The 15,618-nt window shown below is 44.3% G+C and overlaps 2 protein-coding genes across 8 annotated transcripts in view; one reads left to right on the top strand and one right to left on the bottom strand.

The window, feature by feature from the left end:
• The window catches only part of GOLGA1 (golgin A1), a 30,310-nt gene extending 26,745 nt beyond the window's left edge, over window positions 1-3,565 (top strand). For all 7 annotated transcript variants that reach the window (XM_073314552.2, XM_073314550.2, XM_073314554.2 and 4 more), the window contains one exon: window positions 984-3,565. In XM_073314552.2, coding sequence (XP_073170653.1) covers window positions 984-1,064 — 81 coding nt within the window. In that variant the 3' untranslated portion in view covers window positions 1,065-3,565. The remainder of the gene's footprint in view (window positions 1-983) is intronic.
• Window positions 3,566-3,857: 292 nt separating this feature from the next.
• ARPC5L (actin related protein 2/3 complex subunit 5 like) lies at window positions 3,858-14,368 on the bottom strand. Its single transcript, XM_073314559.2, has 4 exons — window positions 14,150-14,368; window positions 8,804-8,875; window positions 7,920-8,096; window positions 3,858-4,897 (listed from the first exon to the last, which is right to left on the bottom strand). Exons 1-4 carry the CDS (start codon window positions 14,291-14,293, stop codon window positions 4,835-4,837), a joined length of 456 nt encoding a protein of 151 aa, XP_073170660.1. The 5' UTR covers window positions 14,294-14,368; the 3' UTR covers window positions 3,858-4,834.
• Between the last annotated feature and the right edge of the window lie 1,250 nt (window positions 14,369-15,618).

The raw sequence follows: 15,618 nt of genomic DNA on the forward strand, positions 1-15,618 counted from the left end.
TGTGGTGTTTAATCTCTAACTGTTTTAGTCTCCGCTCTTCTCATGCAGTAGTGATCACTGGCTGCTGTACTCAAGGGCATAGCAAGCTGCAATTTGCATTACATGGTTATTAGTGATTTGTACTCGCTCTGTTTCTGCTCACAATGATAAACTCTTCTCGTAGTATTGCTGGAAGTGATGTATAAGACAGCAAAGGCAAGTACAGGACAACTTTCCCATGCACCAGAAAAGTACTAAGGGCAGCAGTGGACTCAGTATTGGGTAGGAAGCTAGTACCTCCTTAGTTCTAATCCTGGCTCCCAGAGGAAGTGCTTAAGTGTTCAGACCAAGGGGCTGAGTCAGAATTCTTGCGTTCTACTCTTGCCTTTGCCACTGATTTGTTGTATGACCATGGAAGTCGCATAACCTGTTTTTGCTTGTTTCCCATTCTGTAAAATGAGAATTCTCACCGAGGGGCATAAGGGAGATTTTACTAATGGATGTTTGTAAAGGGCTACCTGGTGTTACCCCAAGGCCCACTGTTCTGTCATTCTGTTCCTAGTTGGATCAAGAGTTAAGTTAACCATGTTCAGACTAGATATCTGAGTATACAGGAGGGATATGGGGTGCCATTTCACAGTGGGTATTTTACATTTGACTTTAATCAGGGTTCTGTGATTACAAATTAAACTGTGTGAAGTTAAAGAAACAGTCAGTTGAAATAATTTAAACAAATAATCCTGTTATACATAATCAGCTAAATTTTATGAAAGCAGAAGGAATATGTGCTGTTTAGACAATGAAAATCAGTGAAACCAGTTTCATTGGAATCTTAGTTCTGAGGTGTGTGGGATGCAAATACTGTTGCTGCTTATGTTGTATAAATGCTTGTTTTTTTAACCAAATCTTTTTAACCTTTAACCAAAGGGCTGATGTCCCTTGTTAAATCTTCATGATTTAAAAGAAGAGTCTAGGTTAATGTGTGTTGTGTTTTCCCATGCCAGATGTCGTGGTTTGGGTCAAAGCCATCTCCCAAAGGCAGTATCCGGCCATCCATCTCGAATCCCAGGACAGCATGGTCTTAAGGGAACTGGAAAATGGGCAATCAGCTTCTAGCCTCTTTTTTTTTCTGTGAAAAGGACACTTCACACACTAGTTCAGGTGTGTCTTAATCACTGTCATTGCAGTATTTTGTACAAGAATTTTGACAAATTGTTTACAAAGATATACTGTACAAGCAGCATCCTTCACTGCAAATTGAAATTTTCTCTCTGGGGTGGATTCAGGGACTCTGTCTCAATGGCCTGTTAGCTGTGTAACAGCTATCTCCTTATGCTCATAAATCCTGTGTCTTGGCACCAAAGGGTTATATTAATTTCACTAAACATTGGTGGCAGTTCAGGATTTTGACAGTTACATTTGTCATGATGGGGGAATCCCAGCTTCTGTTGTCACGAAATACTAGAGTTCTATAACTCTAGGTACATACAGTAAAGCTTCCCTTTTTCATTGTGCACAGGTGGCAATGAAGGGGGGTTTGCTGGTGGTACTGTGTTCAATTCCTAACAGTTATAAAAGCTCTTTGGAGAACACGAACAAGGGGTATAACCAAAAACAAAGTCTTGCCTTGTTATACTGACCTAACTTGTTAGCATTTGTTCATATCACTGTGTAAATTTTACTGTGCATAGATCCTGGCCTGCGGTCATGAAAACTGCACAGATGACATTTATTTAATTTTCAGAGAGAGAGCACAACTTTATAGTTGTCTGATTTTTACTTTTCTTAAAGAAAAAAATTAATATTTAAAATGGTCTTAATTATAGTACCTAATACTCAATCACCTTTTAAACTAATGTACTAGTCTGTATCATAGGTTGTTAGTGGTGGGAAGAAAGGTAGTAAACCATTTTAAATACTTTTTAAAGCTGAATTTCAGTTTATTGTAAACATAATTAAGAGTTCCATAGTTCTTACTGAAAGGAAAAAAAAATCTTAGTGATACAAAGGGCAAAGAATGTCAGTATAAAACCTTTGGGTTTTTTTTTTTCTTTACAAGTTTGCTAGCAGCAGACTTTTATAACTAACACCTGCTTCCCTCTAAAGCAGTATTGATTGGTTCTATTTCAGACTTTACATTTACCTTCAACTAAATTTGCTTTGATTTTAAGGTGGTGGGCTTATTAGCTCTTTCCTGTCCTCCTATTCTTTAGTTGGAGCATGTTAGTCCTTTTAATGTAAAGGCAGAATTCAGTTTGTACACAGCAGCTTGTGGCTTGAATACTATGAACTTCCCTGGAGAGGAAGGACAGAGTAAGTCCTGATCTGCCATACAGAGCTGGAGTAGAATTTTGCCCTTAGTTACTAACCACAAACTACATTAAAAATAGGAAGCAGCAATTTGTCTGGCTTTGTTTAAAAAAACTGAAGTATTTATAAAAGCTACATAGAAAATATAGAACTTACACGGGCAGCAAGTTTAGTCATTCTTTGGCAAAAAGGCTCTTGGGTATTGCTGAACAACAGTATTTTTATCAAATACATCTTGTTAAAGAAAATTCAACATATTCTTAAGATAGAATTTTAGACCAAATGTTTCTTGATAAGACATTCATAGTCACTGTAGTATTTTAACCTCACTGAGGGTGTAGGAGTTGGCCTGTGCTAGTAGGAGTAATGTCAAAAGGAGTTGTATAAATCAAGTTACCCTTCCATTGTGGAAGAATAGCAATAAGATTTTCAATAAACAGGCTCTGTCCTTACACCTAAGTAAACACCTTTAATGGCTTTAGCTTCACCTACAGCATTACTCTCAATGGAGGGGCTCAAGGGCTGCTGTTACCACAGTTAACTTACAACATACGAACAAATGTAAAAGCTTTCATATTAGAAAATTTAATGAATCTCAAGTCCATTATTCTTCCCTCTCCAAATGGAGCAATGAGGGCTATGCCTGTGTGTACTTAGAACTAAAGCTTTCATTTTACTGTGATTAAAAAAATTACTTTAGGATAAATGGCTCCTTTCCATAAGATATCAAAGAAATTCAAACATTCTCAATTGCAGTAGCGACCCTTGCTAGTGTCTCTTGATGACAGTGGATCTAGGGCAGGTAAATTCCAGTATGGCGATGCCCCTCGTACTGTTCTTGTCCACCAGCATGCTGCTTAAGGATTTATTTAAAAGCTGGTTTGAGTTGTTCCTTTAATCTGCTGTGGGTTGCTGCTTAACCTGAAGGAAAGCAGTCTCCTCAGCTGGTTAGGGGATCAGGGTAAAGGGAACAAGGTGGGCTGTATGCTAGAGAAATTTACAGTATCTGTTGAATAGCATAACTTCAGTTTGATCCTATAGGAATTTAAGGTCCTTAATTTGCCATGAGCTAGTTTTCCTGTGTTGAATTTTCTGTAACTATCACAGCAAGAATAATCTATGGTGTATATATAAAAATAATTAATGTACTACTTCCTTCTATAGAAGCTCCTGGGTATGTGTAATCCTTTCTATGAACATTTGCCAGTGGATTTTAATCTATTCCTTTGGTGTTGTAAATATGGATTGTATTATATAACACTATCAAACAACTGAACTAATTTGTGGTGCAATATTTTTGATTAAAACTCTGGACTTCCTTCTAGTCACCTTACGTGGTTAGCTCAATGGTATTCCAGTGTCAATGGACCAGGTAGTTAACATGTAAAGGAGCTAACTGACCTCTGTGGGGGAACTGTTATACTTAACTCAATGATGCACTGCTGTTGTGTGTTTTGTTTTTTTACCTAAAGCTAAACTACAGTCCCCTTCTTTTGACTGGTGCTATGTTATCCATAGCATTAACACAACATGCCAGGATCTTCTCCCACACAGATGACTATACAGCATTGTACATTAAAGATGTGCTGTTAGTTTATTAGCAGGACTCCACTCAGAAAAAGTCCCCTTCAAAAGGAGTGAATATACTTCTGCTTACAGGTGAACATATCAGAGCTCTGATTCAGAAGACAAGCAAGTACTCACCATACTTAAATGCAAGGACACATTTTCCATAACAGCATTAGTTATACATGAAGCTTTGAAGTAGTTCCTTGCTCAGCTGGCATGAGGAGAAACTAAACCCTCAGACACCTTAATACACCATATATTATATTTGGCACTTAACTTAATCCTCTGTTTATACATACAAATTACAGCAGGGCTAGAAAGAAAACATTCAAGTAAACACAGAGTGAGGCCAAGGTGCAGTTACAGGTGCTCATTCAGTCCATTTAGGAAAAGGTGCTCTAGTTTAAAGCATGTCAGTCAAGGTGGTATATGTGTAAACAAGAGCATGCTGCTACGTGGAGGATCCTACACCAGGAATATTTCAATACTAATTTGCCTTTGAAGCAAGGGCAGTTTGACTCTTACAATTCAAGAGCTTTATTGATGCAGCAGGCACTTTACAAACCAGTAGTCCAGCTAGTCCTCTGATTGTATGTACAAAATCCCCTTTCAAAAACATTTCCCCCACCCAGAAACCAGTCAGAATTCTGTGTCTACTGAAGCCATAGCACCTCTTCTTTTAAATAAGCAATACACACAGGCTCTTAATGACCTCTCCCCTTACCGTAATGGGAGCAGAATTTCTGCCTTCTGCTTTACCTTTAAACAAGGGATTGAATGTCTCAGCTTCTGTATTTGATAGTCAGAAAGCACAGTAATATTTACCCTTTTCCCCCAACCTTTAGAATTAGAAGCATTCCAGAGGTTTCCAAAGTATTTCAGTAGATTGCAATGTCTAGAAAGATGGACCAGCGTCACTTCAGCTAATTCTTTCTTCTGATTCCAAAACTGTTCATCTTGGTTCAAGTTAAGTCTTTTAAATAGTCTTTCTTGCTGTAAGAACTCTTACTATGGAACCTAGTCCACCTACCGCTAGTGCCTGTGAGGGTGGGAAAGGGAGATAGATATTACACACAAGGCATCCCAGACATAACAGCAGATATTAGCTAACATTTCTGTACTTAATTGTAACACTAAGCAGTATATAGTTCACTTCTCCATTTGTTGCTAGAGCTCCTAAAATTCAGACACTATTTAAGCATTTACTTCTTATTTTACATTTTCTTGCTCTTAAACCTTTGAAGTCATTGTTTAAAAAAGGCTCTTTAATGAAAAATAGATTTCCTGAAGAGGTGCTGGAATTAACATTACTGTTTGAATAAGTTAATTCTTCTGAAAATGATAGGGTAACAAATCTGCAAATGAACATGAAGCAGAAACAGCAGTTTTCATTTTGTGGAATCTCACTTTCAGACACATTAGAAAAGAAATATGCCCACATGATCAAGTATTAGTGTTACTAAGGAACTGGAACCATTTGGCATTATGCTACTGGTTCAAGAGTTGAACATTCCAATAGTCAGCAGCAACTGCAGCCATTTTTGGAAAAGACACTCTAAAGTCAAACATTGGGAATGTATTACTAGACAGTTTATCCCAACTTCTTAACAGCATTAATAGAAACAGGAAATTATTTAACCCTAGAAGAACTGTTTAAGATACATTAATCTTTCCCCTAAAGTCTGTGCAGGTACCTTCTGCAGTTGTAATCTTACAGAACAATTTAACTTCTTGGTGATTTGGGGAATAAGTTGTATCAGGGACTAAAGAGTATAACCTATGGCTGACCACCAGAAGAGAGGAGCTAATGGTTAGGGTGCTAAACTGGGATTTTTGACCTGGATTCAATTCCCAGATCTGCCCTGACTTCCTTCAGGACCTTAGGCAAATCTTTAGTCTCTATGCCTCAGTTCCCACATCTGTACTATGGGGATAATAATCTCACTCTTCACAAGAGTGATAGGTAGAATAAAGACTGAGGTTCTCAAGTATCTGAGGCAACATGGTTCTGTAAGACAAGCTATTGTATTATATCAGAGCACCCAAGGACACTTGAGGGAGACATTACTGTCAGACAGTAACCTAGTGACATCTTGTAAACCATTCAAATTTAAGGGGATGGTGCAGAAAGACTCTAGGACACAGAACAAAGCTATCACCAGTTCCACTGAAGATGGTATTAAAACTTTGTATGACATTACCACAACTACAGAATCTCTATCACCTGCCATAGTTCTGACTGGAAACAAGGTTCTTTTGTTTTTAGTCTAAGTTCAATATCCTGCATACAAACAGTAAACCAAAATGTACCTACATTAGGGTCTAAAATGTAGATATACTAGTGATTAGGAGAAGCAGCTATATACTAAGAGACTAAATTGACAGCTTACAAGTTTATCTGCTAGATGCAATAAAAATGCAACCTATGAAGTATTACAACCTGAGCAGGGAATACTCATGTAAAACATCCTGCTGCTCTTAGGAAGTGCAATGTTATAACTGAGTCCTCTTATCTGAGAGGTGTGGGAGTGTGTGTAATTGCACAAGCTGGGTGTGTAAGAATTCATGTTTTTACCCACTTGCACCCAAGTCACAACTGAGACTTGTTTCTATATCTGTTGCTAAAGCTGGGCAGCTGGCTCTGACACTAATTTAAAAAGGTCCTGAAAGGAAGTGCTAGATCTCAAAGGACTAGACAGATGACTCCTCCTCTCACCATGCACGAGTCACTCTTCATACCAGTAGTGCCATGAAGCGGAATGCGAGCAAAGCTTCAGTTTGGAAACAGTGCCAAGACTACTGTAGTACTGCCTCATTCCTTTCCAAGTCTAGTGATGAGCATGTAAGCTCGTTATGCTTTGCTGCATACGCTGCATGGTGACATTTCCCCAGCCAACGCAGTATGCTGGGTAATTTCATACACCATGGGCCACCAATCCATAATGGCCAGAAACCATCATGTTCATTGGAAACAAAAAACAAGCAGAAATATGTTCCTTGCTGTCAAGAGAACAGTTCTCTCCTCCCACCCCCACATCTGAACTGACATTCTGCAAAGCAAGCAGCAGCTGCAGAAGTCTTCAGTGCAGTTATTAAGTATCCCTGCTGTGTTGTCTTTAATGTCTGAACACATCCTTGTGCGGTTGTAGATGTACGCTGAATTTTAAAAAATTTCTTCCTTTAAAAAGACTTTGACAGTTGTTCCACACTCAGACCTACACTCAGGAGGGGGGCAGAACAATCATTCCCTACAGACCTCTGCCTGCTCAAACATGCACCCTACTCAGGGTGGCAGAAAGGAAAGTATCAAAACAGTCTATTGGCAGCAAGGCCCTCACCACACCCTCATAGGATCACAGAACAACCATTCGATAGGGGACCTTTGCCTCAGGATAGTACACATCAGAGCAGTCATTCCACACTTGAACTCTAAGGTAGAATGTGGTCCAAGTAGGAGCTTTTCAGTTGCAAGACTTCACAAGAGTTTCTCTTGCAAGTTAGAATTGTATAACAATCACTGCTCAGTTTTGTACATCCAGTTGCCAATTTATGGGAGTATGACACACGAAAGCTCTGAGGCATGTATTTCTCTAGCACATATCCAGAGGCCTATGCACCTCTGCATATACGCCTGATTGATTTTTTTCTAATCACTTTAATACTTTGAATAATCAACTCTCAGTTTACAAGTTGGTAGATTCTACCAAAGAAAATCACACCACTCTACCCAACTACATCATAATACTTCCACCTTATTCCTCCTTCCATGGACTCCCAACCTTTATAAATGGCTGCAAGAAAAGATAGACTTTGAAGCCTACTAAAAGTTAATGAATCCAAACTCTGGCAGACCAGTAGGGAAATAAATTCCCAAATAGTGTAGCCCTTAGGGAAAATGCCCTCTCAGACTCCTCCACCAGCACCTCCACTGACTACAATAATATCATACGATTCTGCAAGAGGTACTGTTACATAGAGCATGTAGCCACTCAGAAGATTTTCACCAATGATCCTACTGAACCGTGACTTCAAGCTTCGGCAGCACTGGAAGAGAGACTTACCTTTTCATGCCACTGAAGTAATATTGCACTGCTATTTTCTGTTGGCTTTTCAAATCCTTTATAAACGTACTTCATTAACAAGTCAATACCATTTCTGTCTAACGAGTTTACTGCCTGTTCTATCTCACTGCTTTTAAAGGATGTGAGGACCTTAAGCACCACTCCCTGGGCCCGTTCCTGCAACGACAAGAGAAATAAAATGACATCAGAACCTACTGCCTCAAAGAGCAGAAACAGCAAAATTTTAACTGTGTCCAAAATGCACATGTACTCAGCAAATGACTTCTGCCTAACAGATAACATGCAATGGAACTCTCAGCTGGATATAAAAGGCCATGTCAGTCTGTGAACAATTAGGCTTTAATTTTACCATTTTAAATTTGAGTACTTAGAAGCATTTAAGAACCAACTTCTTTAAACATTAGAAGGATTGAAAAGGGTCAGTCTTTCCTTCTGAGAAGATGATGGGATTTGGTGGGTCAGTGGACCAGACTTGTAAGTATCTTAGCAGCATGTTTCCCGCACTGCTATGCCCTAGCATAAACTTGCTATCCCACTCCATCGAGCCAGGTATGTGCACCAAGGTGGAGAAGCCACATATACTGGATAGCTTCTAATATTCTTCTCCTAGAGTTTGCATGGTAAAGGTCCAGCCACTGAACAGAAGCAGTTACTAATCAAGGGTGTCTAAGTAGAAATATATAGCATATACATTTTACAAGTCGTTCATATACTAGACTATTAACAATCAGCTATTTATATTTTCAGATAAATGTTATTTTAAAGCGTATTAACACTCCATAGCTAGGTCCTTAAGGATCAGTGTGTCAGCACTTAAGGTGAACTAACAGTCACACCATTAGAAACCCAAAGACTCTATTTACCTTTATTGCTTGGTTCTTCGTGTTCAAAGGAGAATTCCTTAAAGCTGTGTGGAAAGCTTGGAGCATATCACCTGTGCGGCACAGCAAGTTAAGGACCCAAATTGTTTAGATATTCTTAAAGATGATTAATAAGCATTCTATAAAGGACAGATTAGAGCACTGGATTTTCTAAAACACCTAACTCAAGATAGTGGAATCAGGAAGCAAGGACAAACTGTAGCAACATACCACACCTTTTGATCAAGCTGACATAACCCTCATTTTTAATATAGCTAAGACTATTGTGAATAGCCTTTTGAGTACTCTAAAGATCACCACAATGTGCTTTGTAATACAAAATACAGGATTTCTAAAAGATGGTGTAGTAGCAAAGTAGAGTGTCAACTTGTGCACATCAAAAGGAAACTCAGTTCATGGTCAGTAGATCTTTACACTTACCACTGTTTTTAAATACTATACATAATGTACACAATGGCTGAGCATCACCATGAACTCAGAGGTATCCCAGCTTGTCACAAAAATTACATTACTGATAAAGAGTACAGTGGATACTGTTTCAGAGTAACAGCCGTGTTAGTCTGTATTCGCAAAAAGAAAAGGAGTACTTGTGGCACCTTAGAGACTAACCAATTTATTAGAGCATAAGCTTTTGTGAGCTACAGCTCACTTCCTCAGATACTGTGGATACTGTGTAGACTAGGGATCTCAAACCCAAACCACGAGGGCCACATGAGGACTAGTACATTGGCCCGAGGGCCGCATTACTGACACCTTTTCATATAAAGGTACAGAAGTCCCCGTCCCCCCCGCGCACGCACACACACACACTCCCCCCGGTCCAGCCCCCACTCCACCTCTTCCCCCGCTCCCATTCCAACCCCTTCCCCAAATCCCCGCCCCACCTCCTCCCCTGAGCGCACAGCTCCCCGTCCCTCCTGAAAAGCGCTAAGTGCCACCAAACACCTCTTTGGCAGTGGGAAGCACTTGGAGGTAGGCAGAGGAGCATGGATGCAGCGGCAGGTGAGGGGAGCTTGGCAACCACAGGAAATAACTCCAGGGGGAAGCGGGGAGCTTGGCGGGCATCAGCAAATAACTCTGCGGGCCGGATGTTTGAGACCCCAGTGTAGTCACTGAAATTCCAAAATAGCATTATGGAGTTCAGGGTCCACATAACCTGCACACACACACACACGATCCAAAAAAGAGAGTCTTATCCTGTCTTCAATCAGAAAGCGTTCCCAATTCTTTCAAGAGGGGTTTTGCTGTGAAAAGACGTGTAGGATTCCACAGCTCCTAAAGCTAGAATTCACAAAGTAGGTGGGTAACAACTCAGCGTCCAGAAGGAAGACCTGTTAGATTAGCTGTAAAAATATAAACAAGTCCACTGGGGATATCCAGAAGAAAATATCAAATTGGCAAGATGGCTGCTGCATTCACCAGCTTAAACAAGATGTAGTCTTTTAAAAACCAAACTACGACTTCAACTAAAATGTCATTTTCACCTTGCATATGGTTCTGGAGGCTGGAAATCCACCAAACTTACAGACAAATATCTAAATGCCTTTGAAAGCAAATGCCCCAGGAAAATACTAAGTATTAAATGGAATGAATTTATTGCAACTGCCATCACAGTTGAACAACTCCTTATCTCCAAAGTTACCCATAGAAGATGATGAAAATATTGAATGTGTTAAGAATGAAGCCTGAGCATCTGCTATGGACAACTCAAGAAACATGTAAGAGGAGTCAACCAAAAGAATCGCTCCATTGAACAGTATGTAGAGAGAAAATTATGAGATTTAACAACATAGAAGACATGCAAGAAGCAGTCCAAGCTACACAGAGATAGCAGAGCCTTGGTTGTATCCTAAGTGATATCTGAAAGCATGGGAAAGATTCAGATTACACACATCTATTTATGAAAGGGAATGCATGCATACCCCATCTGGGAAACATCCAATCCTGTCTCCTGCAAATCCTAAGCGTAGCTATAGTTTCTCCTTCTATAGGAGGAGAGTGTGGAAACCTGAGCTTTGCCAATGAAGAGATGTTATCTTTTCTACATAAGTTAAATTGTGGTAATGGAGCAAGGTAGTTTGGGGAATTCTATACTGTATAGTAAGAACAGTCACAAGGATCAGGCAATTAAATATAAATTTAAAAACTTGAATAAAAGATGCCAAAGAAATCAGCACCAGTTTTATGTTTCACAATGATTTTAATTAACTTTGTGATCCCAAGCCCTGAAACTACACAGCAAGAGTAAGATTGTTAAAGCCCGACAGCACAGCAAGAAGGATTGCAAACAAGTGCTCATTCTGCTCCAAGGTCAATTTCCTCTTCACTTATTTTTAAAGCAATTGTTCACATCTGAGTTGACAGGAAATCCTGTGTCAGTTAAACTAAAGTTGACAAGACTTCACTGTTATAGAAGCAGAGACCTCCTCATTTACCACAAAACTTAAAACTTTGCAAATCAGCAAAGCTTTGCTCTCAGTTACTCAAACTGAGCTATGGAACCATCTAATCTTACAACCCAACATTCTCATTTGCTTAGTTCAAGGGATGCCAAGTAACAAGAATGGCATCCAGGGGAACAAGTCACCTAAAAAGTAACTTGGTATACTGGCAGCTATAACTGGAAAACTCTCAAATCATTTACTATTCATTTCTATTATGCTTATAAATAGAAGTAACAGCAGGATGGTAATGAACTAATCTACTTCCTTAATTAATAGGAGAGCCCCTCTCTGAAATACATGCAAGTCCTTAACTTGTTACCCGCAACTTCATATTGGGATTTAAAAAATAATGCTGCCATAAAATAGTTAATTCAGTCATTCCCAACACTTGTTCAGATAGAAATGTGCATCTTGGAGGACTTCATGAATGATCTTATTTGGTGTGGAAGAGCAGCCCAAGTGACAGCTTCCACTCAGGAAGAATTCTGATCAAATTATACAAACTTAGAACAGTTATTGGCCTTCTGCCCAATTTAATTTTTACAGTGAAGGAATCTTAACTACATAGTATGGGTACAAGATAGCTCAGAGGATTGGTAATGAGATATAGATTCTGTCACCTTTAGATGACAGACTAGAATCCAGCCCAGGTCAACATCAAGTCTGATGGCTGTTCGGACCAATCTGAAATCATCTGGTGGGGCTTAGTCCAGCCCCCTAATGGAGAAAAGTCCCACATCACCACCTTTTAACAGATTGACCAGAGAATCCAAGCAGCAAATGGGGAGAATGAACTTTGTCATCTCCACGTGGTAAAGCGGACACTACTGATATGTATTAGTGATGGGAGCAAACCTGTACCCTTTTTGTGGGTGGACGATATAAACCTCCCAGGCTATCAAGCACTTTACTCTAGGTTACACTGTGAAAAAAGATCTGCACAACTCCAACTGATATTTTCTAAGATCCACAGACAAACTAAAACTATTTCTCCTGCAGATCCTCCCAGTAAGAGGCTATCCTGCTCCCCCCCCACACACACACTTGTTGTAGGCTTCATTTTAAAAATACATTGTGTCAAGGAGCCTCCTTGCTTTCATCTTCTGAACAGGAACCTTAATAAAAGGAATAATCTGGGTTAGGTCCCAGTGTGGCTGGTGGCAGAGTTATTTTAAGCACATTTACATCAGTTTGGCTCAATTAACTCACTTCAAAACACACTGTCCTACTTGAAAAATTATTTCAGAAATGGGATGAGGCAATGGAACATTCTCCTTCTATATAAGGCTCTCTGTCCACTTCTGTCTGCAACCCCTAATTAGGTAACTTAATTTGCTTCCAGTGTTTTTATCAACAATCCAATATAAACTATGAATTACAATCAACTGCTACAAAAATTGAGATCAGATCCCACATAATCCCCTTTCATAAACTGCTAAAAAAATGACAATTGTTGGTGGTGCAATATGCACAGCTTGGACCCACAACTATAAATCAGGTTATTTCAGATTTCAGGACCTGGTTAGAATTCCACAGACAAAGAGATACCAATCTTAAAGTTAAAGCACAGTCTGGGACTTGCTTTCATTTCCCATGTTTGCTGCTTTCTTTTCTTTATCAGCCAAGTGGAGTTTTTTCAATTTTGTCCACTGTATCATATAAAGATAAGCAAAGGAACATGTTTATTTCTTGTAAACAGAAAGTGTGATGAGATTAGAACTCATGAAACTGGACAGCAAAAAGGCAAAGATGAAAAAAGGAGAGATGGGTTAAGATAACATTTTGGGGAGCCAAGTGTTTTTAGCATTTTAATAGATGTTATAAGGGAACTATGTAAATTAGTCACACCTAGGAGCATTAAGGAATACCTCAGAACAGATCAAAAATTATACTTTTAACACATCTCCAATTGTAGGTATTTTCAGTTATGCACAGCTACTTAATCTCACCAAATTTATATTCATGACTAAATTTACAAAGCACTGGGGGACATGCATGTTTCATACTACCTTTTGAAAGAAGAGACCCCACCCCCTTTAAGGCTATAACACCAATAATGCCCACACTGCAACCATGGGCCACGTGGTGTTAAAAGACATATGCAATATAAACTGCTGTTAAAGGAGAGATTTTCAACAGTACAAATGGTAGTTAGGCACCCTATACTGATTGAAAGTCAACTGGGAGTTAGATGGTTTTTTGCCAACTGTTCCTTTGAAAGTCCCCCTCAGAGTAACTGTAAATCTTCATAACACGATACATGCTCTGATACAAGCTTTTCTGAGCGAAGTAACAGCTAACAACGTTGACTTTTAAAGTATCCTCCGTGTCACCCGAGTAGGGGCCAGTGAAAGGAATGCCTCAGTTCACACATCAGAGCGACTGTTCCGGGCTTTCTGCGCCCTCGGGCAGACATCGCTGCCTGGATTAAGCTCTGCATAGGTTCACAGTTTCCGTCCCAAGTATAGCAGAGACCACGTCTGTAAAAATCCGCCACTGGCTCTGTCTGCCCGCCCCTCCACCAGCTTGCTCTCCGCACCCCCGCAGGGCTCGCCTGGGCCGCCGCTGCAAGGAACGGACGGACCCGGGTTGGAGCGCGCCAGCCCGGGCGGGCAGCGGCGAGGCGGGCGCCGCCGCGTCAAGCCCCGACTCCTGCCCTCGCTCCGCGGAGACGGGGGCTCTCCAGCCCCCCGCCTGCAGCAGCCCGGCGCAGGGCCCGCGCCGCTCCCGCCCGCCAAGCCCCCGCCGCCGCGCCCGCACCAGAGCCGCCCCCCGGGACGACAGCGGCCCGGCCGGCTCCCAGGACGCGGCCCTGGGGCCTGTGGGCCCGCCCGGCGCGGCTCTCCCCGCCGGCGGGGCCGGGCCCAGGACTCCCCGAAGGATATTGCCTCAGCAGCGCCTCCACCTCGGGAGCCGGGTCCGGCTCGGCCGCCGCCGCCGCCTCCTCCGGCTCCTCCACGAACTTGTTCTCGTCGTACTCGTCGATGTCCAGGCGGCGGAAGCGCGAGGAGAGCGTGTTCCGGGCCATGCCGGCGGAGAGGCCGCCGCCGCCGCGCCGCGCCTCACAGCCGCGAGCCCCCGCGCGCCGCTTCCGGCAAGGGGCGGAACCGGAAACCCCGCCCGCCGCCGGAGAAGTCGGGGAGGAGCCGGAAGGACAGAGGCGGAGCTTGGCTGTGAGGCGAGACTCGGAGCTGGAGGGCGGGGCTGAGCGGGCGTGGGGGAGGGGGAGGGACGCTGGGGAGGCGGGGCTGAGCGGGCGTGGGGGAGGGGGAGGGACTCGGGAGGCGGGGCTGAGCGGGCGTGGGGGAGGGGGAGGGACTCGGGAGGCGGGGCTGAGCGGGCGTGGGGGAGGGGGAGGGACTCGGGAGGCGGGGCTGAGCGGGCGTGGGGGAGGGGGAGGGACTCGGGAGGCGGGGCTGAGCGGGCGTGGGGGAGGGGGAGGGACGCTGGGGAGGCGGGGCTGAGCGGGCGTGGGGGAGGGGGAGGGACGCTGGGGAGGCGGGGCTGAGCGGGCGTGGGGGCGGGGGAGGGACTCTGGGGAGGCGGGGCTGAGCGGGCGTGGGGGAGGGGGAGGGACTCGGGAGGCGGGGCTGAGCGGGCGTGGGGGAGGGGGAGGGACGCTGGGGAGGCGGGGCTGAGCGGGCGTGGGGGAGGGGGAGGGACGCTGGGGAGGCGGGGCTGAGCGGGCGTGGGGGAGGGGGAGGGACGCTGGGGAGGCGGGGCTGAGCGGGCGTGGGGGCGGGGGAGGGACTCTGGGGAGGCGGGGCTGAGCGGGCGTGGGGGAGGGGGAGGGACGCTGGGGAGGCGGGGCTGAGCGGGCGTGGGGGAGGGGGAGGGACTCTGGGGAGGCGGGGCTGAGCGGGCGTGGGGGAGGGGGAGGGACTCGGGAGGCGGGGCTGAGCGGGCGTGGGGGAGGGGGAGGGACTCTGGGGAGGCGGGGCTGAGCGGGCGTGGGGGAGGGGGAGGGACTCTGGGGAGGCGGGGCTGAGCGGGCGTGGGGGAGGGGGAGGGACTCGGGAGGCGGGGCTGAGCGGGCGTGGGGGTGGGGGAGGGACTCTGGGGAGGCGGGGCTGAGCGGGCGTGGGGGAGGGGGAGGGACTCTGGGGAGGCGGGGCTGAGCGGGCGTGGGGGAGGGGGAGGGACGCTGGGGAGGCGGGGCTGAGCGGGTGTGGGGGAGGGGGAGGGACTCTGGGGAGGCGGGGCTGAGCGGGGGAGGGGGAGGGACTCTGGGGAGGCGGGGCTGAGCGGGCGTGGGAGAGGGGCGGGGCCTCGGGGAGGCGGGGCTGAGCGGGTGTGGGGGAGGGGGAGGGACTCTGGGGAGGCGGGGCTGAGCGGGGGAGGGGGAGGGACTCT

The sequence above is a fragment of the Lepidochelys kempii genome, chromosome 16 (assembly GCF_965140285.1).
Source record: "Lepidochelys kempii isolate rLepKem1 chromosome 16, rLepKem1.hap1, whole genome shotgun sequence".
NCBI lineage: Eukaryota > Metazoa > Chordata > Testudines > Cheloniidae > Lepidochelys > Lepidochelys kempii.

Bases quoted from the DNA above. Each gene is read 5' to 3' on its own strand.
- ARPC5L (XM_073314559.2), bottom strand. From the start codon at position 14,293: ATGGCCCGGAACACGCTCTCCTCGCGCTTCCGCCGCCTGGACATCGAC. The intron at 8,876-14,149 runs TATCCTTCGGGG...CTGTGCCGCACA, and splicing joins TGGAGGCGCTGCTGAGGCAA to GGTGATATGCTCCAAGCTTT. The intron at 8,097-8,803 runs GTAAATAGAGTC...TTGTCGTTGCAG, and splicing joins CGAAGAACCAAGCAATAAAG to GAACGGGCCCAGGGAGTGGT.